The sequence below is a fragment of the Cydia amplana genome, chromosome 4 (assembly GCF_948474715.1).
Source record: "Cydia amplana chromosome 4, ilCydAmpl1.1, whole genome shotgun sequence".
NCBI lineage: Eukaryota > Metazoa > Arthropoda > Insecta > Lepidoptera > Tortricidae > Cydia > Cydia amplana.
This window is the reverse complement of record NC_086072.1, coordinates 7,290,782-7,317,796: the sequence shown is the minus strand read 5'-3', so window position 1 is coordinate 7,317,796 and position 27,015 is coordinate 7,290,782. Positions and strand designations below refer to the sequence as shown.

At 39.1% G+C, this 27,015-nt stretch overlaps 1 protein-coding gene across 1 annotated transcript; it reads right to left on the bottom strand.

Annotated features, from left to right (window-relative positions):
• Window positions 1-5,360: 5,360 nt before the first annotated feature.
• Window positions 5,361-26,932, bottom strand: LOC134647508 (protein hook). Its single transcript, XM_063501859.1, has 15 exons — window positions 26,647-26,932; window positions 25,557-25,709; window positions 24,795-24,911; window positions 22,548-22,642; window positions 18,790-18,903; window positions 16,074-16,228; window positions 14,615-14,750; window positions 13,246-13,383; window positions 12,508-12,621; window positions 11,972-12,152; window positions 11,086-11,216; window positions 10,252-10,405; window positions 8,975-9,148; window positions 7,793-7,889; window positions 5,361-5,580 (listed from the first exon to the last, which is right to left on the bottom strand). The coding sequence occupies exons 1-15, from the start codon at window positions 26,735-26,737 to the stop codon at window positions 5,361-5,363; spliced, it is 2,070 nt and encodes a 689-aa protein (XP_063357929.1). The 5' UTR covers window positions 26,738-26,932.
• Window positions 26,933-27,015: the final 83 nt, after the last annotated feature.

The following is a 27,015-nucleotide window of genomic DNA, read 5'->3' as shown; positions in this document are numbered from 1 at the left end:
GATCTAACGCAAAAACCGAAGTTCGCAAATCGCGAGCATTTTTCTCTGTCAATCTAATTACGCCTTAATTGGAGTAAAAGAGAAAGATACACGCAATTTGCGAACTTCGGTGTTTGCGGTAGGCCCTTCGGAAGGGCACGTCGTTACACCACAATCGATGACGAATATGACGATCTGAGTATAGCACTCGGTCACTGCAAGATGTGTTAACCCATCACTAACATTGTTGGGTTTATGCGTACCGTATAATGGGGTGCCTAAAATTGATTCTGTATTACATTTTATTTTACAATAGATACCTACTTGAGGTAGTATAGGTACACTGTACAACTTCACTTATTTTTGTTTACCAGAATGATCTAATCTAATAGATAATGAATCTAAGCAGAGTAAATATTGCTAATAATTTGTAGTGATTCCTAAACTTAAAAATAAGAGTTATCCCATTAGATGGTGCCTACATGTGTGTCTACAATACCTAATGTAATTATAATGCCCATGTATTTTTCTGCAACTTATGATGTATCCGAATATAATTAGACGTATTGTTTCCAGTTAGAACGCTCCTAGTGAACAAATATTGCTGTAAGTATCTAGGGTTAAATAAATATAGGTAAGTTGTTGTTTTCGTAACGTACTTTATATAAAATTGTCTGTGAACTGTACTCACCCTGTTTTGGCTTTGGGAATCGTGGGAGGTAAATTGTAAGTGGCTCGTGATCTCAATTATAAATAAATTATTAAATATCATATGCTTCTTATTTCCATAATATCAAGATTTAAGTAGGTACTTATGCATAGGCGCGGACACAAAAGATCGAGGATAGGGATCTCGATCATCAAAAAAAGTAGCCATGGCTCGATAATTTAGGTTTAATATTAATTGCATTTAATAAATATCTCGGCTGAAGATAGTCTATATTCTATGAGATAAAATACACAATAATGAGTAACAATTTAAGGCAGATTTTTAACGAACGAAAACCGGTGTTATGTGAAGGACCAGTGTGTTGAATGTTGATATTGTAGGTACCTACGAGTACCTAATTGAAAGGATATGAAAGATGCTGAAATTAATTTCTTTACTTAATTATTTTACGTCACCTACCTAGGCCCGTAAGTGGGATTTTCTCCCCGCTACGCGAGGAGAAATACTCGCTTCCTGGCCAAGGCAAGACGTAAAACTTTAGACAAACCACGGGCGGTAATTCGTAAAGCCCCAGATCGCATATATATACAAACACCTGCGATCTGGAGAATTCACGAATTCACCTCCCTAGGTATATGTAATGTACGATTTAAACCCCTTGGCCAAGTTGAAGGCATAATAAATAGTTATTAAAAACCTTTACTAAAATCGCCATCCATGTCGTTAATTTCATTTTTATCATATGAAGCATCGCAGTTTGTACACACTAGTTATTTTTATACCCTTGACACAAATATCTACTCCATTCTGTAGTGAGTAAAAATGGACCATATTTGTTCTGCGAGCAGAGAAAGCCCCAAGAAGGTAACTCATAAAACGGTTACCCGTAACGGCAAAATGAAAACACGGCGTTAGGAAAAAGTTATATATTATCATCTCAAAACTGAATAATATAATGTATATTGTCTTTCCAACAATTAATCACATTTCACTTATACACCGTAAAGTCATACAAATAAACAATTTGTTAACTGCACCATAAATATTGGATATTGCATAATAAATAAACTAAAAAAGAATCTACACTAAAGGTACACTTTGTCAATATTTTACCTACTGCGAAATGATCACATAAATATCTATATTATAAAGGTGGATAGAAATAATTAGCTATAGGTGTGATGATATTAAAAATAGTCTTATTTTGTTAATTAACAAACAACGTAATGTAATCCTGGTAATGTTTATCGCAAATAAAAGATTCTTATTATTAACGTATAGTTTACACGAGCTAAGTTGTTTATGTAAAGTTTTTAAAATCAACCTTTCTGTACTTATGACTGATTAGGCGTCTAAAACTTACACCACTTTATGCAGATATCAATATCACAAAACTACTAAACTCGTGTAAACTTAGCATATTTGATAAATGGATCACTGGTTACTTAAAATTGTAATAAGAAAATACATGTTTTATGTCAAGTTGCTTAGGCTTCATATAACTTATCATATATAAATCTTAGATTAAATTTGTTCAAAAATCAATAAGGAAACTTATAAGAAAACTGCAAAGAATCCTGTAATTAATACATTGCTTAACTTTTACAATGGTTGAGCATTAAATAAACCTTAATAATATTTTAAACAAAACAATGGAGAAGTGAAGTTGTTTTCAGTAAGCGGCAAATTATTAACACAAATAAATGAAAAATGTTTTAATTTATATTATAACGCAATCAAATTCTAATTATAGCTTTTATTTATCATGGTGGTCAGCAATAAAAGCTTGTTACTATTTAAAATACGGCGGGCAGTCTGTATTTATCGGTGATGTTAACATAACCAGTCATAACAATCTGCTGCCAGGACTATGTATGCGTAACTGTTGCACAGTATTCATAGAGGCGAAAAAAATACTATTTATCTAAATAAAGCAGTACAGATACTGTCTTCTCTGAAAATCTAATTTATAAATGCTTGTTAAACATATAACGTTAAAATAATTGCGTCTCTACAAAATGTAGTCTTAATTAGGGATAACGAAAGTGCCTACGACTTTCGCACTATTAATTGGCCGTTTTAAACTTAATTTACCCTACAACGTTAGCACAGCGTAACGTAATTTATAGTTCGTTTTTTTGAGCGATAGTAAAAGGTAAACAATCTTTTTAATATTTTTGTTAAAAAACACTTTAGAAAAATAAGCCACAGCCAATATGAAACAATTATAAATCATAAATGGTTCTTTAAATCCTTTTGCTTTCATAAGTAATATAAACTAATTTTAAAAAGCATTTTCAATAATTGTCAATAAAGCCAGGTCAGGATTCCTTTTTTTCTAATCCTGAATAAAACGAACTATAGTGTCCGAGTTTAATTATATCGAAAAAAGATTATTGTTTAGGTTTACGGATTAGATAGCATTTTTGCACCTTTTGTAATATGTTTAGGATAGCTTGTATTGGCTATGTGCGATATTGGCGGTGAGGAAAATATTAGCGACGCCAACACACGACCTTGTGAAAATATGAACTTTCATGGGACGACATCTTGATACTATACTATTTGGCAGAACTGTCAAATAAGCAATATGTCCCACTCCCACTAGGGCGGCGCCACATCATGCACGGAGCGAAAATAAATTGACAGATAAGACTGCGTAATGTTCTCAAAAAGCGACCAACTTCATTCTAAAATTCGCCCATTTAGATTTACAACGACGCAACTACTTAGCTCAACTAATTGCGAATATAGCTACGCTATACATGTGCTAGCATATACGTACCAAGTGTACGTCTACACCTTACGCGAATATACACTAATAAAAAAATAGATCGGTAAATATATCAACTACTTTTGGATCTATCTCTTCTGAACCTCGTACATGTGTTCGTTTTCAGTTTAGGACTACTATATATTCTCGAAAGTAACGGATAGATCTACTCAGAAATCAATGATGTTTTGTTATATCGAGTTATCATTGCAAGCATACTTAAAGACGTTCTGATTCTGACACTTAGATATATTGACGCTATCGAAATCGAGTAAATTACGAGGTTAAGAAGATAATCAGGTAATTTACAGTAATAATTTTAAATGTATTTGAGCCCATCTAGAGCTACTCTTTTGTCACATTTTACTAAGGCAACGGCAGGCCAGCGCCGTCCGTTAGTGTCAATTTATCTAATCATAAATGCACCCACAGTTGACTTTTCGTCGGGATACCTACTTTTCGTGATTTATATTAATTTGTTGAAATTAAATATCGTGTTCGTAATTATAGTAAGACTGAAGAGTAAGTTTCGTTTTTAATACTAAGTAAGTTTTGTTTTCAATCTAAACTTTGTTTTTATATCCATGAAATGACGATTAATTCGCCCCAATGTGTCGAACCGATCTATCATTTCGGTAATCGTACCGATCACGTGTACCTATGGTGACGATCGACTAAGTTAAAACGTTCACCGTCCCAACTGTCAACCTTACACCTTTTAATAGAGGCTCGCCGGGACCCATATGTGGGGCACGGGACAGTGAACGTGTTAATCGAATCGTCATTCTAGTATAATAATCCGGCATATAAAAACAGAGTTTAGTCGACGCAGTAAATAAAGTGTAAACAACGTTACACGACGAGCATCGACCGAGGGATGCCGCACTATATTCGACCGGGGTATAAAACAAATGGGACATACCCTGCAGTTCATCATGACGCACCCAGAGGTGCCCGGGCCGCGCGGCACGTGGGTATGCTCTCTTGTGCGGCGCGCCTTAGACATGGGTAACTCCGGAGTGATAGATAAAAAAGATATATATCTTTCTCGTTTCATGAATCACTCTTCTTGTCTTTACGAATCCGAATGTATCAGTATATCCGTACCTCCCACTCCCTCGGCAACGATTTATGAAAGCGATAAGCGAAGTCTCGGTCGCGCTTCGACCGAAGTAACTAATGTTTTGTTTCTAAAAAGTTAGATTTGAACTATGTAAACTAATTTAGGTCATATTTTGATAAGTTTAAGGATCTACAAAAACGTGTTTGCAATTGCCAGAATTCTACAAAATTAACGTTCGCTTTGACATCGTTCATTTCGCTGGGATTAGAGTGTATTTCTTTAGGTAAGTATTTAACAAAATGTAAACAAACCGCAATAAGGTATTTTATTAGGCAAAAATATTATATCATGATACAAAATGAAAGAAACAATGTCGCCACGTTATAATAACTACTCTCTCCCTCTCATGACTCAAAGTCAGCAAGTGCCGATGTTGCGAGCGGGACGACTGTTACACACGGATATAAAGATCTAAAAGAGTGATACATATCCCAATGATAAAAAGATATACAGGGTGGCGCATTTAGATCGGTCAGTATGGGAAAATCTGAAACTATAAGACATACGACGATCTCTTCTTAGGAACCATGTCATCGATTTTAGTAACAAGAAAAACTCGATTCCCGAGCTGAGTACACATTTTTTTTAAATGTATGAATGCAGTTTTTCTTGTTACTAAAATCGATGACATGGTTCCTAAGAAGAGATCGTCGTATGTCTTATAGTTTCAGATTTTCCCATACTGACCGATCTGAATGCGCCACCCTGTATATCAATCTTTTCCCTCTACTGACACATTTCGCCCACGTGTAGCGCGCCTACGTCTCCCGTATCCTGGCGCAGAGCCTGTCGTAGTGCACGGCTTGGGGGCGGGGTCAGGGCTGCGCGGCGGGCCCGGCGCGCGCGCGCGGGTGGGCGGGCTGGCGCCGCTGCCGCGCCAGGAACGAGTGTCCGGCGGACAGCAGCGCGAAGCGCGTCTCCACGGCGTCGCGGTGGCAGCGCGCGCCCAGCTGGTACCACGCCGACGCCAGCAGCCGCTGCTCCGTGCTGCCGCCCCCCCCGCCGCCGCCGCCACTGCCGCCCCCGCCGCTCCCGCTCCATCTGTGGAAGTTGTGCTGGTGTAAATACCAAGATACCGTCAACCGGGGTGAATAGGGACATAACTTAAAATGTGATTTACTTCCCTCCTTGCGTCGTATAGCTCAATATTGAGGGTCGTGAGGTAAATCACATTTTAAGTTTTGTCCCTATCCACCCCAGTTGACGATGACGATACCGACTTATCGTTGAAAGACGCGGTGCATGTAGCGAACGCTACAAGTGATAAGGCGTGCGACGCGTATGTCTAATATCTATCGACGAATCATGACAGCCAAGCGAAAGAGTACCAAAACGTGAAAAGCTAAAGTTGATAAAGATGTGTATAGTTTGTAGCTTTCTAATAGACCCCGAAGGCTAATCCTATTGTCTATTGTTAAGTAAAACCGCTCGTGCCACGTGCCACAACCACCTGCTTAAAAAATCGGTACTTCGGTTAAGCTTTGGATTCCTCCGAAAACGGTGCCGTCATATGACGGCCGTCATATAGCGGCAGCAAAAGACGGCCGTCTTTACGGTGGCGACATGTGGAAAGTACCACGGCGTCATAACACACCGTCATCCACCAAGATCAAAGCGGCAAATTTGAAAAATGTAGGCGCGATGGGATAGCGTCCCATAGAAAATTTGAATTTCGCGCCTTTTCCTACTGACAAGATTTGCTTGATCATCTATAATTTACTTGGAGGATGAAATATCATCAGAAGAGGAAAATAATCGTAGTACGGAATCACTTATTCAAATCTCGTGTCATTTATTCCAAAATGGCGTCACCGCTATCTAATAAAACGTTCACGAAACTATCGACACCGTCATGACGGCCGTCATCTTACGTTACGTTGGCAATCAACGTAACGTAACGCCGTCTAGGAAACCGCGCCATCTTGTTAACATAGACAACGTTCTAGTGACGTCAGTCAACGCTATATAGCGGCCGTAATATGACGGCACCGTTTTCGGAGGAATCCAAAGCTTTACTGAGTGCCGGCGAGTCGAACGCTACAGAACCAGTCTAAAATGTGTCATCGAGATGCGTAACAAAGGCGCGTTATTGGAGAGCGCACCTACACTGGTTTTTTGAGCGTTGGACTAGCCCACGCTCAGGTGCCGAATAGAATAATTAGGACCCTTTTTTGCAGGTAAGTAGCACGTGCGGTTTTACTGAACAATAGACAATAGGATAAGCCTTCGGGCTCTACTAGAAAGCTACAAACTATAAATACCAAGATACCGTCACTCCGGGGTGAATAGGGACAAAACTTAAAATGTGGTTTACTTCCTCCCTCCTTGCGTCGTATAGCTCAATATTGAGGGTCGTGAGGTAAATCACATTTTAAGTTTTGTCCCTATCCAACCCAGTTGACGATGACGATACCGACTTATCGTTGAAAGACGCGGTGCATGTAGCGAACGCTACAAGTGATAAGGCGTGCGACGCGTATGTCTAATATCTATCGACGAATCATGACAGCCAAGCGAAAGAGTACCAAAACGTGAAAAGCTAAAGTTGATAAAGATGTGTATAGTTTGTAGCTTTCTAATAGACCCCGAAGGCTAATCCTATTGTCTATTGTTAAGAAAAACCGCTCGTGCCACGTGCCACAACCACCTGCATAAAAAATCGGTACTTCGGTTACTGAGTGCCGGCGAGTCGAACGCTACAGAACCAGTCTAAAATGTGTCATCGAGATGCGTAACAAAGGCGCGTTATCGGAGAGCGCACCTACACTGGTTTTTTGAGCGTTGGACTAGCCCACGCTCAGGTGCCAAATAGAATAATTAGGACCCTTTTTTGCAGGTAAGTAGCACGTGCGGTTTTACTGAACAATAGACAATAGGATAAGCCTTCGGGCTCTACTAGAAAGCTACAAACTATAAATACCAAGATACCGTCACTCCGGGGTGAATAGGGACAAAACTAAAAATGTGATTTACTTCCTCCCTCCTTGCGTCGTATAGCTCAATATTGAGGGTCGTGACGTCCCTTGTCGGGTAAATCACATTTTAAGTTTTGTCCCTATCCACCCCAGTTGACGATGACGATACCGACTTATCGTTGAAAGACGCGGTGCATGTAGCGAACGCTACAGGTGATAAGGCGTGCGACGCTTATGTCTATCTATCGACGAATCATGACAGCCAAGCGAAAGATGAGTACCAAAACGTGAAAAGCTAAAGTTAATAAAAATGTGTATGTATATATACTGACTCGTGTCGGTTATTGTTGGGCGTAGCGTCGCCTCTCGCCGCACCGGTGCCTGCGCCGCGCGCGTAGCCCAGCGTCATGTCTGACAGCGATGGCAACGCTGTAATCAAAAGACACACTAAAACAGCTGAGCTAGAGCACTCGACAGTAAACCGCCTCCAATAATTTTAAGGTCAATTTATAAGGCACGTGTAATGGAGTATTTCTCATTGAGTTTACGAGGTGTGCTCTATTCGAGCGTTGTCAAATTAAAATTGAATTGAAGAAATCGTGCTACAAATTTATACAAGGATTTGAGAAGTTCCACGTAAGGTCAAAATTGGAAAATGTTAACAAACTTTTACATTTTTAGCCGAATTGTGTTGAAAATTATGATTCTACACGAAATCAAAAATGATAATGAATGTTCAGCTAGTAGATCTGGGCTTTTTCTAAAATAAATATCGAAAACCCGATTCTTTCGAATCTGGACGTTCTTGGGCTCATTCTACTCAGAATCGACAGCACTCTCCATCCTACCATTAAAAAAAGATGTCCCAAAATGTCCATTCCATTACGTCACGTTTTTAGTATGAGAAAAATTTTCACTTGTATGTACAATTTTCATACAAAATTTTGGGACATCTTTTTTTAATGGTAGGATGGAGAGTGCTGTCGATTCTGAGTAGAATGAGCCCAAGAACGTCCAGATTTGAAAGAATCGGGGTTTCGATATTTATTTTAGAAAAAGCCCAGATGTGTGTGAACCAGGGATGTTGCGAACATCCGCATCCGGATCCGCAACCGCGGAACTTTCGCATTATTTTCAACATCCGCATCTGCATCCGCATCCGCATAAAATCGATGCGGAGCTCATGCGGATGCGGATGTCGAACAAGTCGGTACAGGAACGTCTTAGCGGCGGCGTAGTGCTAGGCAATTTCGTCATTACCTATAACGAAATCGTCTAGATCCAGAAAAGTCGGCCAAGTTACTGTTTATTTAATATAACGCACCTATATTCTTGCTCAAATAATAAACGTTTCGTTTTTTTTAAATAAAAAAATACTAAATATGTAATATTTGACGTTTTCTAAGTACCTAATCTTGACATCCGCATCCGCGGATGTGAGCCTTTAAGTATCCGCATCCGCATCCGCGGATGTCAAAAAATCTGCATCCGCAACATCCCTGGTGTGAACGTACCCGCAGCCCTGGGGTCTAGCGACTTGATGACCTCCTTGGCCTTCTCGACGCACCGCTTGTACTTTTCCTCGGTGGCCACCAGCTCGGCGTCTCTCGCCGCGAGCGTCTCTTGTAGTTTCCCGGCGCGCCGTCGCTCCTCTGCTAGAGCGGCTTGCAACTCTTCCACTTGTAATGCTGAAACAGACACATACATTTACATTTAGCCATCGCCACAGAATAAATAATAATACTAGGTACATCGTACAGAAGATTCACTCTCTAACAAAACGCGTCTTTTATTACAAGCGCGAGAAGGCGTCCGTTCCGCAGCGGCGCGCGACAACTACTATGACTAGGCACCATAGTCTAAAACATGGTCTTCTCTTCCCAGAGTGACACAAGCCTACGTCACTATAACATTGCCACTTTATATAGCGCTATCGCATATTATCATATAGCGCTGTCACATGATGACGTAGGCTTGTGTCAGTCACGTGGTCAAGGTCAAGTCGGAAGAGAGTACCAGGCGGAGTATATTATTATACCATGCTAGGCACTAAAATGTGGGCCGCCTGTACTTGTATGTACTTGTAGCGACGCGACGAAATCACGGAGACTCGCCTGCCATCACATACGAAACTTGCCGGCAATGCTTTTGTTTTTTTAATATAGTAACGCGTTCCACGAACGCACTCTTCTTGTCCGTACGTTTGTTGTTTGATACCGTAGCTATACAACCTCATAGTATCGGTTGAGTAACGCTTGCTTATTTCTGTAAACATTATGTAAACCTGTGTTGTGTACAATAAAGTGATTACTACTACTACTACTACTACTGCTTGTGTGTGTTTGCGTTGTGTGTGCTTGTGTCGTTTGTGTGTTTGCGTTGAACCAACGCATGCGTTTGTGTGACTTATTCGGACGACAACGGATGTGTGTTTCGTAGTATCGATCCAAATCAGAAGACATAGTCCAATTTGTAATCTCAAAGTACAGTCCCAATCGGAAGGAAGCGTGAGACTTTTTCTTACTTACACAAGCTACCTGCATGCCCCAGTTTAATGATTTTTCCGGATCGGATTAATACTGTTGAATTTTCTTGGAGAAATGAGCCGGACTCACAAACAGATCTGTCGTCTGCAGACCTGAGCATCGACTAGTACGAAGCTTGCCTAAAAATTAATTAGCCAAAGCTTGCCAGTGTTATTTTCGGGGTTACTTGACGTGAAAAGCACTCAGCTTATGGCCGAAGGATTGTACACAAACTTGTGTCTACCTTACTACTAAATAAGCCTTACATTTCCGCTGACTATCCTCCATGGCGGTAGCGAGCCGCGGGTCCCTCGTCGGCGCGGCTTCTAACGCGGCCTCGAGCTGCATGATGCGTTGGTTCTGTTCTCTGTGTAGCGCGCGTTGTTTCTCTAACCGCGCTGCGTAGTCTTCTAGCAAAGCCTGGGGAAAATTACACCTTGTTAGAACGCAGTAAAGTTCAATTTATTATGATCCGGACCGTTGCAATGTGATTTTGCGAATATATATTGTAACCACGCGCGAATTGAACGCAATCGGACCAATAAAGTAAGAATTTTAAATTGGCAGCTACTTTTTTTACTGACCACAGTTTATAGGGTTCCGTACCCAAAGGGTAAAAACGGGACCCTATTACTAAGACTCCGCTGTTAGTCCGTCTGTCTGTCTGTCACCAGGCTGTATCTCATGAACCGTGATATCTAGACAGTTGAAATTTTCACAGATGATGTATTTATCTTGCCACTATAATAACAAATACTAAAAAGTACGGAACCCTGGGTGGGCGAGTCCGACTCGCACTTGTCCGGTTTTTGTTTTTTAATCACAGATATCGATAGAAACATTATAAACGCAGATTAAAATGTAACCTTACCTGCAGGGCCGGATCTAGGGTACAGCGAGTGGAGCGGCTGCTCTAGGCGCCGGATGGCAAGGGGGGCGCCAAAATGGCAAATGAGAAAAAAAGTTTTAAAAGACGAGTGTGACGACTGCTGTGTGTGGGAGGGGGGGGGGGGTGTAAATATGCTTGAAAACTTCAACGAAGGGCGCCAAAACCCGATTTCGCTCTACCCTGGTCAAGGGCTCGGGCCGGCACTGCTTACCTGTACAGAACCTTGGTCCGCGTGCGCACCCTGGTTCTGCCGTAACAGTTTGTTCTCGTGTTCGAGCCGAATAAGCTTATCCTTCATCTCTGTCGGGATCAGCTCCTGCGATACGTTGTCTTCGCTGGCCCCTGATAATTAAAAAAATAACTCGAATATTCATACTTTTTGCTAGTCGGCCAGTAAGGGCTCATTTAGACGGAGCGAGAACTCGCATGCGAGTTTGATTACATTGCGTCGTTTGTTTGGTCGGATGAATTGATGTAACATCAATGGTGCGCAATGTAACTAAAATCGTATACAAGTTCGCACGCCGTCTAAATGAGCCCGGACTGAATTTAGGTACCAGTAAGATATATAAGTGCCTGAAGTTGTAACTGGGAGAAAGTGAGAGTAAAATAAACGCACAGAGTGACGAGCGAATTTGCTTGTACGTTTTTTTGCTAAGAACTAATAGACTTCTCTGTTATTTTCTTGGACATTCCCTCACGATCTAGGCTGGGACTCTTAGGATACAGGAAGGCTTTTCGTTCTTATAAATTTAGATGAAATCCGTGAATTTATAAGGTCAATCTTCTTCCTCGCGTTGCCCCGGCATTTTGCCACGGCTCATGGGAGCCTGGGGTCCACTTATTGGCAACTAATCCCAAGAATTGACGTAGTTTTTACGAAAGCGACTGCCATCTGACCTTAAAACCCTTTCAATATTAGAAAAATAATCCTTTCATGCCTGCAAAAATAGGCTAGTGGTAGAGGTCCGTTCAGGTTCAATACTAATCTTCGTCGCTGCAGGCAAGCAGACTCTCACTTGACAGCTTTATTTTCTGTTTTGGAACCTTATCCGGAAGCGTATAAGGTCGATATTAGGACAATGAAAATTACATACCTGCAGTTATAGTATAGTGGGTGAGGTCCTCCACCGTTTCCTTCAGTGCGTCCCTGTCGCACACTAGTTTGTCTCGCTCGCGCTGCAGGAAATCTGCTCGGCTCGACAGTTTTTTGTTCTCTATCTCCAGTTTGTCCGCTTTCGTCATTTCAGCGTCTAGTTTCTCATTTAAATCTATAACCTGCAAAAATACACATTGTTATGTGGTTTAATAAAAGGATATATGATGTATGTATAATGTGACTAATCAAGCCACTTCCGTCAGTAGAAAGAAGCGGCATATTTTAAAAATGTCGTCGCGGCGGAATATCGTCCCATAGAAAATATGAATTTTGCGCCTTTTTCTACTGACAAAATTGTTTGACAGACTATATTTAAATTACAACGGAGGTATAACAGTTTCATGTATACAAGACGTATACATGTAGGCAGTGCAATACCTACACTACACCTATGTTGTAGGTCAGCCTGTGATCTACCAAATCAATAATATCTTAACACTTTACCGATGTCCATCACCCATTCTAAGCACTAACCTGTTTTTTATAAATGTCTAATTTGGCGCGTAACGCATTCGCTCGCGTGGCCGCCTGCTCGTGTTCTATCGCTCGCTGCACGTGCTCCGTGTTCGCTCGCTCGAGTAGTTTCACCTACAAAACAAACATCACAAACTTTATTAACTTCGCGCTCACAAATATCTGAACACGCCTCTATTGTCAGGGCGTTAGAGTGCGTGTTCAGATATTGTGAACACCTTGGTCGCTCCGATATATCTGATGGCGACTGTACAAAGAAGTTCAAAATATCTCAGAGAAGCCAGAAACAGTGATATAGTCTCAGCAAGGTAAGTTGCGAAGCGGGTAGTGTTCAAAATGAACTTAATGCAACTTTATTGTTAAGAGAATAAGAGTGTGTTTATTTTGAACACCTCGCCCGCTTAGCTACACCTTCTGCGCCCTGCGGGCCTTAACCATCTAATGCATTATTTATTAATAGGTAGTTCCGCTAGTTCCGCATTTAAAAAATCTACCATTTGTGCAGATGACTTAAATTATTTATAATTGCGAACCATCCGTTTTTATCTCGGATAGGTATTCGTTTAGGTTGAGGGCCTGTTAGATTTGTGTGTGCGTGCATATACAAAGTACAATACAAACAGCACTGCATTATTACATTTGTATCTGAAATTGATGCAACAATATGAAAATTATAACTAAAATCATAGCATTCCTTTTTGCTTTGTAGTATTCAAATAACAAGCTAACAAGTATTACCTGTCTTCTCAAATCAACATGTTCCTCCATCCTCTTTTTATATGAAGCCACAGTGGCTTCTAAAGTGGCCGCTTTCGCAGCCGTCTCCCTTAAAGCGTCTACCTCATCTTTCAGCGTTACGTTCTCTGACGCTGCTATCTGAAAATAAAACATTGAAAAATGATGACAAGGAAGTCCACTGTTTCCCTATTAACAAAAATTGAACGCAATGACATCACATTTAAATACCATTGGTATTTTTGGCAATGTTGGAACCACAAGTGCGCACAGTGAACCTTCGATAAAGTCGTAATAGGGATGATGACACATGTTGAATTTTATAACAAAATCTAGTAAAATAGATAGCAAATGAGCAATTTTTTTTACTTTCAAAAAAGAAATAAGTAAGGATACCATTCGATTCCTCACATTTTATCCAAAAAAAGATTGTATGGCAACTATATACATAAACGCAATATTTCACCGACAAAAATGCAATTTTCTTGTTTTGTTCATACTTCAAGATGCGATATCAGAGACCTTGACGTCACGTTCACATAGCGATTTGTTCGGGGCGTTTCGCGAGTGAAGTACGACTGTCGAACTTTGACTATAATTTCTGACTTTTGTATTGCTTTAATTCAATGGGTCCCATAATGACATTTGATCCTAAAATCAAACCTGATTGATTGATACCATAAATGAAAATTTGTCATCTAGCCTATTAAGAGCCAACAGGAGTGGTCATTTCTCCATACAAACGTACTCGACTGTTTCCTCCGTGGTTTTGAAGCTAGAGCAATGATTTTTTCAACACAGATTAATATTGTCAATATCTGTGTCGGAACGTTTTGCTTTTTTTGATATTTTTGTTTTTTAAGGCGCTAGAGCCCTTCAAAAATGGCCAAAATGGCCTAATTGACTTTGCCGCAATGAGAGGCGTGCTATTGAAAACTGACATCAATTAGTCAAAAAAGCAAAACGGTCCGACACAGATAATGTCATAATCATTTAGATTTCCAAATTTGGTTACGATTGGTTAAGTTTTGGAGGAGGAAACAGTCGAGTACGAAACCTCGATTTTTGATATTTTTACGCAGGATTTTTCGCCTTGTCCTTATCGCACTAGTTTTAGGAGCCGCTTCCGTTAGCGAGACGGGTATATTTACCTAAAATATTTAAATCTTAGCTCCTGTTGGCTCTTAAAAAAAAAAATAAAGAATAATCATGTAGGCATATATACTATATATAGTACCGAGCTATTGTTCGAGGAGAGTGCACATTAGGTCGCTGTAAAACCTTGATCTAGCAATCTAGCAGCAGACGTCTTTCAGCTGATATGGTAATATACATTATATGTAGTCACAGTTTGAAAAATCAGAATGCTTACTTGTAACTCTTCGTTTCTTAATTTCATGAGCGCCAACTCCCGTTCGAGCGCGTCGGCTCTCGCCCGCTGGTCATCTCTCTGTAGTTCCACTTTATCCAATTCGTCCTTCAACGCGTCTAACTGCGCCCGCATATTACTGTAATAAAGCACATTTTAATAAGACCCGTTTATATTGGTATGTATAGTTGATTATAAAAAAAAAATTGCGCTGTGGACAGAGCAAAGGTCAGCTCATGCGCGAGATTGCCCTCACGAGGTTTTCAAACTGCACTCAAACGTCCATCATAACTGTGAGCAGTAGATGAGGAGCCGAGGAATCAGTTACTGTTTTAGTACATTACTGCAGACGCCGGGAAAGAAGGGCTTGCCGGTTGAGTAGGTATAGCCGGCCGACCGTAGGGAGGCCGGATAGTGATACGAAGCCGGCAAGACCTTTTCACGGCTAGGCATGTATAGTGCTTTTCTCAAACATGCAATGAAATAAAAAAATACACCACTCAAAAAAAACTAATTTATAATCTTTATAATATAAAAATCCAACTTCACAACAAAAGATTTTTAATTTTCCTTCCAATCCCGCCATAATTGTTTTTTTTTTACGGAAGTCGTCCGTATTTCGCGTGTGTAGTGTTCGAATAGACCTTATTAGGGCCATTATACACAATCTGATAATAAGAATCTCAATTTCTATAAATAAAATAAAGCACAGGATTTTAAATATTGTCTATGGTCTCTGGTGACTTACGTATAGACAAAATTTTAAATTTATTAATCAACACATTGAATCATACAGATTCGTATCGTTAATATCAGTACGTTCGTGTATAACAGGCGTTAACACGGATATTTTGGTCCGATAACCATTCATTCACTAAAAATAAAAAATAAAATATAATTCGGCTGTTTAGCCTGTTCATGGGCACAGACCCCATGTTTACATTAGAATTTAAAAAAAAATTACTTCCCGGCCTAGGCCTTCAATTTTGTATGAAATTCCTTTACAGTACTCTGGAGTCGCTCCGCCCTAAACGTGATACTTCGAAGCCTGATATAACGCCCGGAGCGACGACATTTCATTGCGTGTTTGAGAAAACACTTTTCCCATCGCGGCATGTTCGTGCCCGGATCGTACTGCGGCAATATAGTGACAGCTTCCAAAGCAGTAGCTTGAGCAAGTTCTAGGTCCTGGGGATTTAAATTTGCCTTCTTAACTGACTAACTATGATGTTTTAACACATTCAGTGCCGAAAACCCGACTATCGGGTATTTTATGATTTTGTTCCCAGGCAGAACGACCCGATAGTCGGGATCGTGGTACTACACCTTTATATGAAGAAATTTTTGTGGCCTGGCGCGGATATCTTGTTTGGCTACGTGGCAATGTGTGAAACTGAGAATTGAATTTTGATTCTCTTTGCTGATCGATATGGGGTCGGTGGGAAGCGAGAGGTACACGCACCTGTATCGTAATGTTCCCGCGTGTGCAGGCCCGAGGGAAGCGCCTGCCTCGTCGAGTTCGGCGTCATCGTCGTCGGCCCTCTCGTCCGGCCTCGCCGCGGTCAGTCGCGCTACCTCGCTTAGCAGCGTCATCTTCTCTTCTTGGAGGACTTTTACCTGCCACCGAATAGAGTTAAAACTATAAGTGTAAGGCCTGAGTGGACGCTCGAAGCGGAGCGTTCGGCGGGGCGTGCAGCGTGGCGTCGGACTCACGCGTGATGTGAGCAGCGTGCACTAAGGCCGCTCCTATACGTTTGCATTTGTTTAACATGCACGCCGCACGCCCCGCCCCGCGGCACGCCCAACTCGAGCGTCCACTCAGGCCTTACACTAAGTGTCAACGTATGGACTATGGCCAAAATTCCTAATTTTCGGAAAACACTATGATTGACTCGATGTTTCGATGTAAATTTATTGATGAGGTTACTAAAATCATTCACAGTGCTACAGTAATTTCTGGACTCATTTTGTGTTATTATTATTACAAGGATTGCCCCGCCTCGCATAACAGCCGTAAGTTGTAAAATTATTACCAAATTATGAACCCTACTGTTAACTTTTACTGCACAATATTCTATGCTCACAACAAGACAACCAACATACAATCCACGCGGAGTTGCGGGCAACAGCTAGTAATTAAATATGCTTATTCGTAAACAACCTTATGTTGTTCGGAAAATTATAACCCAAAGTTCAGTAATTGCAATATTATTACAAGTTACATCGTCTGTACTCACGGGGCGTACAATATAATACATAAAGATACTATGGAACGTTTAACGACCGTACTATTATTTCATTTACGCACTAATAACACTCCCTGTATCAATTAAATAGCTTCACCATAATTAGAGTGCGCTCTGTACTGTACTGTATATACAAAAATTAATTTTGTATTAAGCAGAAACGTCTGCGAACGATGCTATTAAGCTTCGAAATAAATTAAAAGTGGAAAAAATTCACTGTCTTGGGTGGGACTTGAACCCACCCAAGTCCCATTCAAGTCCCACCCAAGACAGTGAATTTTTCCACTTTTAATGTATGTATATACAAAGTCAGTTCCGGAACCGGAAATTCCCGGGATCGCCGTACAATTCAGTCTCGGGACCATTCCCTAACCATAATACATACTTTGCTAGAAACTACAAATTGTATGACTAAAGATTGCATAATTTTTCGATCCACGTAAAATGCTAATTTTAAATTGTTTTCAAATTGAATACACATAGCATTAATGTAACAAATTAAGTGGATTTGGGCTAATGATATTCGTCGACACAATTAGTCTAAGTTTTAAAACTACAGTGTCTAAATTAATGCAATTTAATGTAGAAAGTCGCTAAATTACGATGGATATAGTAAGCAAGGAATTTAAATAACCACGCTCAATAGATAAAACTAATTAGAAACTACATGGTCAACAGATTGAGTAACGAAAGTTTAGAAAATATAATCTATTGCTCGACGACATACTGTCACGCGACTCATGGTTGTGTAGCTTGCAACAGCAGGCAGTAATGGTAATCACTATCGAGAACAAATGCATAAAACAATATTGCATTCATATTGCATTAGGAACAAATATCTGGGCGATCAAGCGTTGCTCAGACAGAGAAGACAAATTGTCGGAAAAATGGACGTACTAGACTTTGACCACGTGTAGTTTATTTGCAACGACTTGGCGCTCCTGACAGTGACAATGTATGGCCGCGGCATAATTCTCTTAAGAGTCACACGAACCTAACCCAAACGAACTACGTTCTTTTTAAAATAAAATCCTGAAATAACATGAAATTTTACATGAACATTCAAGTAACATATATTTAGGTCTGGTACTAGTTTTCGTTGCTATAAATTGTAATAGTTACATAGAAATTAGAGCTAGTAGAAGTTTTACATACAAAACATCTACTCGCTTTATTTTCTTTGTACGAGTATACTTAAAAAAAATAGCAACGAAAAGCACCAGACATACGTAAATGTGTATGCCAAGTTTCATGTAATTTAAGCATTCAGTTTGAAAATGAGAGCGAATAATAATTTGAGTTGCTTTCGAGAATCTTACTAATATTGTTGTAATATGTATTATGAGAATTATTCGTTTATATCGCAGTCTTCAATATTTTTATCAAGCATTAATATAAGGCAATTACGGCATGATAGCCACTTACGTAAACTGTAAGTAAACGCGAGCCATTTGATCCGGATTAACTATCGTACCTGACGCCGCACCTGAACTGTTCTTTATATACACGTAACTTCTAAAATGGAATACAAAGAATACCATTTACATTACCTACACAGATCAGACAACGTTATTTAAATATTCGAAATTTTGTAAATATTTACAATATGAGAAGGTATGGACTATAAATAAGCCAATAATAAAACGTCCTAAAAATTCCGACAAATTGAAATAGGTACAGTTACCTAATAGTTTTTATTGTTTGTATATTTAGATTTAATATTTTGACCATTAGTTACTTGTTATTTATAAAAGTAAAAACCATCCTTTTTCAACGACCTTAAATTGGATTAAGTACCTACATCGTTTCAATACAGACATTATAATCGTCCACCGTTTCTAGTATAAATAAGGTGCTCCTAGCACAAACACGACCTTATTCACAACAGGCATAAGGATGTCATTTTTAAAAACAAAAAGTAAACAAACAAACCTGCGTGTCAAGTTCATGGCACCGCTGGGCGAGCACCTCCCTCATGTCCGTGTCGGGCTCCGGCGCGTCCGCGTGCGGCGCCCCCCTGCCGCCCAGCGTCAACGTCTCCAATTCCTAAACACAAACACTTCACATCACTATCCATAAAGTTACACACACAAATATCTATACATCTCTGTCGCACTTATAAGAGAGACCATTCGACATAGCTTGATTTCACTGGCTTCACTATGAGCGCCCGAACTCACCTGCTAGGCTTAATCTACGACTACAACCACCATTGTAAAACACGCGACGCGCCCGCCACATTCAAACGCTCGCACTCAACTCATGATCCAAGGACATAAAATAAGCGTAACTAAAATATACAGTTTCTTAGCCGTATAAAAATGCAAGCGACGAAAGCGCGCTTGAGCAATATTATAACAACGCAACGGACATAATGTTGTAAAGTCGCGCCCGTATGTAATACGATTATGAGTATTATGACGCGTGAAGTGATCGAGTGCACTAAATTACAGTATTTAACTATTGTTACTGCTTAGCGAGCGCAGGCGAATCGAACGTTCAAGTCAAAGTCAAAATATACTTTTACAGTACATATGGGGCTACTTTTCCGCACTAGTGCGTAAAATAGCACTTTTCGTGCGATGTCGAAACTTTAAAGTGCCATATGTACTGTAAAACGTTGTTCGATACACGTGCGAATAGGTAATTCGCAACTCGTGTCGATTTAAAACACTCCCTTCGGTCGTGTTTTAATTTATCGCCACTCGTTTCTAATTTCCTCTTTTTCGCACTTGTATCGAAAATAGCTATATTCATGTACTTAGCCCTAGCAACAAGCACTTTATTAAATTTTTACCCTGAGATAAACAGAGCATGTTTACGCATTATTTGTAAGTACATATGTACGTGCAATGTAGTGGGAGGAATTAAAATTGACATCCAAAGATCTACATTTTTTAAATATTGCTATCTATTCTGATAAAACGGAACTAACAAAGTTCCAACTGAAAGGTTCATTTCCAAACAACTATACGTAATAATCGGAGACCAAAATTATACTGGTGCATCAAATAGTTCAATCGCCTAACGATCGGAACGACAACACAGGTTGCATAAACGATTCACGGGACGTGACGCGATATAAGAACTATATTAAGTATATGGACTGAAGCGGGGTCGTGTGAACGTCGCTGTTGGACAAACGTGAATGAACAACAATGCCATCACATCCTGAAAACGACTGCTACTTGCTTCACAACTGAGTAAATATTTAAATGTCTGTGTGAAACAAAATGCCATTTCTAGGCCCCTTCATACACTCAAGGCGTAATGTCGAACGTTGTACAAAACCAGTATTTATAAATAAATATGTCTAATTCATCAAGGCGTCGCCGTATCTCTTTTGTCTAATTTTAAACGATAAGTTTATTTTGAACCACTTTTTAATTACACCCTGTACTATAGTTCGTTTTTTTAGCATTCGAAAGAAGGTAAGCGATCTTGACAAGTCTTTTAAAAATATAACGCTTTTTAAAAATCAGTAACTATTACTTATGAAAGCAGAAGAATATAAATGATCGTATTAGATTCATAATTGTTACATATTTGCCTTTATTTATTTTAAAAACGTGTTTTTCAATAAAAAGACACGTCAAGATTGTTTACCTTATTTCTAATGCTAAAAAAAACGAACTATAGCCGATGTCGACAGTGAATGAATTTGATACATTATCATTTTATCACTGGTAATAAGTAAAAACCTAATGTTAGAATAGTAAAACTCACGCGAATGTTAGGATAGCGTCGCCGCACAGAATCATCATTGTGTTCAGACCGTTCAGACCAAGTAAGAATGAATTAGTATAATTACTTGAAGTAAACCGTATTACAGTTATATCACATGCTCAACTGCATATCGGGTGCATACAGCTAATTGCTGATTAAATTTACCTACAATTATTGTGAAAATGGTTACACAACTTGAGTGTTTCTTAAATTATAATTGAGGAAACACTTCATAATTCAAAAAAGCCATACGGCTGAAAGTATTGTTATTCCGGCTTTTCTCTAATTGCCCAACTTATTGTTAGTTCCATAAAATGGTTCGATATAATGGTTTTGATAAGAGGTTAATTTAACGTTGGAATGGATTAGATAGTGATATTTGTGGAACCTTACAATAAAAATCCAACTTAGTGAACAATGGAACTGACAATATAGGTGTGAGTAGATATGCCGTATATATCGCCACCTATTTTATGCATACTTGTAGTTCTTAGTTATTATTTTGTATGTAATTTTAGTTTTAAGTTTACTACGAATAAAATACTTGATATATAAATACATAGGTACAAATCCGCTGCAACTGCGGAATGAACTGTCGCCCGCTGTATTTCCGGACAGATAAGACCTTCAAAGCTTCAAGAAAAGAGCGTACTCCCATCTTCAAGGCGGGCAACGCAGTTGCATCCCCTCTGCTGTTGCCGGTGTCCATGGGAAACGGTAATTGTTTACCATGAGTCGTCGATTCGTCTGCTTGTTTGTCTCCTATATCATAAAAAAATTGACCCCCGACTCTCATACATAGAAGTTTGTTTGCGGGAAGATCAACTATATCTGCAGCTGACTGTACAATTACGAGTATCTCTGGAAATATATTTCTTGTTATATACACAGAAAATGGTTGTTTGCTGTTACACTAATTAACCCAGTTTATTTACAATGAGCGGTTTACACTTTCACGATCAAAGTCTAGATTAACCGTAGGTAAGCTGATTGCTATTTGTGAAGCAACCGCAATGAGTTGGTACGTTTTATGTGGGGGCTTCCCCTAGTCTAGTTTCTTTTACTTTGGCCACAGACTTATCTATAAAACACGCAGATATGACACTCTTGAGTAGGTACCTACGCGTTACTGAGTGTCGTTGTTGTCGTGTATGTTTCACAGAAATAAGAATCGTAATTTATGATCTCAACATCTGTGATGTTTTTAACAAACTTATAGAATAAGATAATCAGCGATGTCAATGAAGATAAACGCGCAAAGCTTAACGCTGGCGCTTAATGGCGCTGCAATCATTTAAAAACAAAGCATGTAATTAGATTATGAAAAATCAAAAGAAACAAACCATAGACTACACAGACTTCTGTCACTTTTGGTTCCAGTTTGGAACCAGTATATTCTGTTATTTTTGAAACGCATTCAGTTGAGAGCGGCAAATCGGTTCTTGTATAATTTAATCTGAGCTTTGTGCCCACTCAGTCGTATGATTCATATCTTTATCGTAAACCACATTTATGTAATGGCCGACCAACTAATTATATTTCGGGATTCATTTTTAGCGCTTTCCGTTACGTGACTCGAAAAGAAAATATGTACTTATCGTGATAATTATTTAACTTTCTATAGGTTTCATATCAACGATTGTCATCTGAGCTAGGTCGCAATAGTCGCAATACCTATGCGTCAGGGGGGTCATGCTATTTTAACCTCGTGGCGCCCAATGTACCTACACTCAGTTTCGATTGATTGTGAACCTTAATTAAAAACAAAGTTTCGTTTGTCTCGTACAATTTTCGAACAAATGAAATTCAACCCAATTTAAAATACAACAAGATTCAAACTTCCTTGGCTATAATTTTGTATGGTGGGCAGCACGAGGTTAAAACAGAATGGACCCATGGGAGCAACGGCAGCAGTTTCCACTTTCACCAGCTCCGTTGGGATGTGGAAGGAAATGAATAAGTACCTGTATAGCTTGCATGATCGACCGCTGACAAGAGAGTTCCAGCTCCATTATCCTGGTGATGTATTCTTCTTTTTTATCGCAGTTCACGGCACAACCTGTTAAAATGAGATAGAAACATATAGTCTGTCAAGCCGGATATGTAGTAGCAATGTAAAGCAAACTAAAGTATGGTATCCCTAGGAAACGAACCAAAAGCAGCAATGTACATCGAACAAACGATGAAATGTAAACAAAACAGTTCCACAGCTAAGATATGACACGCGATTTTCGAACAATTCAAATGTACTCGTAGTGTTGCTCACTCGCGATTTTTCAAATTTGCTGCCTTTTTCTACTGACAAGATTTGCTTGACCGAGTATAGTAACAGGGGGTGTGTAGCCAGATGATAGGACATGCAAAAACTTTAAATTTTAGCCTTTAAATTAATTGACCAACGAAATAAAGTCTATCAATTGTTGTTATTAAAAACCTAGGTTTACCAATCTTCCTTGATGTATAGGATGAATCTACTCTACCTACCTATAGCAACAAGTATATCACTACTTCCCGCTGTCTATCTGTCTGTCTGTATGTATGCTTAGATCTTTAAAACTACGCAACTGATTTTGATGCGGTTTTTTTTAATAGACAGCGTGATTCAAGAGGAAGGTTTATGGATAATTTCATAATTTGTTAACCCGTGCGAAGCCAGGGCGGGTCGCTAGTTGCTTTAAATACATTATGGTACTGACATTGACCGTATATTCTTGTCAATAGAGCAACAGATTGTCCCTTATTGGTATGTCCGACGACTTGGAGGATATAATCAAACGGAGACGCCATGTCTGTAATTTTCTGTACAAAACAGTCTGCCGATTTTTGCGGGGGAGGGGAACGTCAAATGTATGCGTAACGTAAAAATAGCCATGTCAGATAAACGTCAGTCCATACATTGTGTATGACCGTTGGCCGCCTATTTTCGACAGAGGGGAAAGCCTGTTAATGGCTACTCCGTTTAGTTGTATCCTCCAAGTCCGACGACAATCACATTCAAGGGGCGATGTAAGGGCCAAATATATTATTGAAATGACAGGACAGATTTAAAAAAAAACCGGCCAAGTGCGAGTCGGACTCGCGCACGGAGGGTTCCGCACCATCAACAAAAAATAGAGCAAAACAAGCAAAAAAACGGTCACCCATCCAAGTACTGACCCCGCCCGACGTTGCTTAACTTTGGTCAAAAATCACGTTTGTTGTATGGAAGCCCCACTTAAATCTTTATTTTATTCTGTTTTTAGTATTTGTTGTTATAGCGGCAACAGAAATACATCATCTGTGAAAATTTCAACTGTCTAGCTATCACGGTTCGTGAGATACAGCCTGGTGACAGACGGACGGACGGACGGACGGACGGACAGCGGAGTCTTAGTAATAGGGTCCCGTTTTTACCCTTTGGGTACGGAACCCTAAAAAGAAGCCAATACCACGGATAACTTAGAGGCTAAGTCTGGGTTGTGTCATACAGATTAGGCATTCAAAACTCAAGGTGAGACATCACGAAAGTAAAGGATATCCCTTATTGGTATGTCCGACGACAATCACATTCACGTTTAAGTAACTTGTTGTATGAGGGGCGATGTGAAGGCCACATACATTTAAATTACAGGACAGATAGAGAAGAGTACAATACCACGAATAACTTGAAGTTTTTGAGTTTATCGCGATACATACAAACAGACAGACGCGGCGGGGAACTTTGTTTTATAAGGTGTAGTGATTAGAGATATATCTATCATTACGTGACTAATGTAGTGTAGTGGTTATCAGTCATCATCAAACATTGACTGATAAAGCAAGTTCTTACATATAAATAATTATTTCACTGCTAAGCTATGCTCATAGCTAGTCATAGCTAGTCGCATTAGTAGTACATCGGGAAAATATTTTACAGAGGTGCAAAGACAATGTGTAGTGAGCAGCATTAAATAGGTCTTTGACTAGCATATTTATCCTCATAGGCCCAATATACATTACAATATACACTCCATTTCAATCTAATTAAAGCCTTTCATAAACCAAATAAAGTAGCATTTCTTTTGTTTCATTGCTTTCCCAAACATGTCACATTACTATACAACAAGGTGCAAATAAAAAATAGGAAAACTTTGTATAGGCCTTACAATGTTAATACATAATATGGGTACTGGGTAGGTACCCTACTACAATTAATTAAACTTCAGCTTTAGAAATTAGATTAAAGTACTTACTAAGAACAAGTTGTAAAAGTCTCCCCAAGTCTGAAGGGTCTGCATGCTCAGCAATATTAACTACATCAGGCCGTGAAAAGTCTTGCAGGCTCAAATTTAATATATCTTGATGATAATCTGTAACAAAATAAATTCCGTAAAACATGTTCCACATTCTCTTAATGCTATAAATAATGGATTCTGTATTGGACGCAAACCAGTATAAAATCCATTATAGAAAACAAAAAAACAATTTGAAACCAAACTTATCAACCACCTGCTGTGGCACCTTTTATGTATTCATATTTCATTAATTGCATGCAAAATTACATAAGTACAACGGGCTATTATTATTATTATTGGGGTGGTACTGGGCCTTTGAGTGTCACGTCGACCAGGTATTGATCTATTGTGATGGCCCTTTAAAGTTCATTACTAATGCCCGTTGCATCCAGAAAATTGCAGATGCTTTGGGCCGTAACGTTCTGTACCTCATAGGGTTGCAATACATGCCGCCCTAAGTAGGTATTTCTTTTTGACATTAATGGTCCACAGGAACAGAGAATGTGCATTGCAGTCTCCTCTGACTCCTGCCAGAACCTGCATGTCGCATCTTGTTTCTTGCCAATTTGAAACATGTGCTTGTTCAACTTACAGTGTACAACGGGCTAGCACTGACTGACTAGCACATTATTATTCTGCAGTTTAGCAAATCAATATTTTTGCTTTAAATTAATAAAACAAACTATACAGAAACATATTGATTAATTTTCACCAACTTACCAAATACACCTTCTAATATTTTTTTCATATTGCTGACTTTTAGCCTCCAGTTGTGACCCACATCTGTTTTGATTTTGGAATTCCATGACGGGGAGAAATATTCTGGGGCGACTTGTGTAAGAGCCTCCGCAATGGCCACGCCATCTGAGAGTTCTATGGGAGAAAAAACATTATTGTTCTTTAAGAATTTTGCTGATCAAAACATTCAAAACAAAGCAATACAATACAATACAAATCCTCTTTATTGCACAACCTCAATAAAACATTTACAGATACACACATAATACATGAAGACAGAGGTAACAACAGGCAGTCTTAAGATAGCTTCTACTAGACAAGAAAATCACCGAGCAACTTCTATACTAACCGCCTGAGATAAGTGGTACAAAAATTTATAGCGCATGAAATTTGTTACAAAAAAGTGCAGCGGTTGGACTGCTTTTCAACCCAACTCACAAAACAGAACAATGGTTGTTTATTTCATTTTCTATTCAGGGTGACATCAGATTCCAATAAGATCATGCACATTATATTTGTATTACAATTGCAGTGAATAAGATGCCATTCCAAATGAAATTATCAAATAGCTATTCAACTGTCAAAATATACTTTGATGACTAACTAAGCCGTGGGTGGTTAAGTACTATTGTTTTAAACCAACTATTTGTAAGATAAGTCATAGAGAAGTAGTAGGTATTTACTAATGTTCCGGACTCTGAATTTACCAGATTAATTTTATTACTACTCCACACTTACGACAAAAAGAGTATTAAATACATAACTTTGTCTTTTGGTCTTAATCTATGTTGCTAAAGATGATTAGGCCTTACTTAGGCCTAAGACTAAATGGTTATTGGACTGAAGGTGTTCTCTAAGAATTAAAGGCAAGCTTAAATGTAAGTGTTGATACATCCCTACACTTGTTTGTGGATCAAGCAATCAAGAGACAATCACTTTCATTATCCCATTTTATTCATTCGTGTTACCCTATCAAAGTAGGCAGTGTCACTGATAACAACAGTGTATATAGCGATACCCTAACAATCCTATCTAACATAGTTATATTAATACCATATTTATGCTATTTTACCTGATGGATTTCCATGTTTAGCCTTAAGATTTAAGGTCTGCAACCATTTAATGAGATTGTCACACAAAACTATGCTATTTGGTTGCTCCATTCTGGCATGAATGGAGCGTATTGCACTGTGAAGTCAATTAAAATAACAGTAGACTCGTGCTTAATTAAATATCACATTTGGTCGGATAATAAGAATAAGGAATTTTAGATATAAATAGAAAAATAAGAAATGTTTCCCGTCGACAGTAGTGAACCGTAGCGTGACGTTTGCTGGTGAGTTTACAAAGATAGGTGTTGATAAGTTGAGTTGATTGCGTTTACAAAGATAATTATAGATGGTCAATAATTAAAACAGTAGAAAAAGGCGGCAAATTTGAA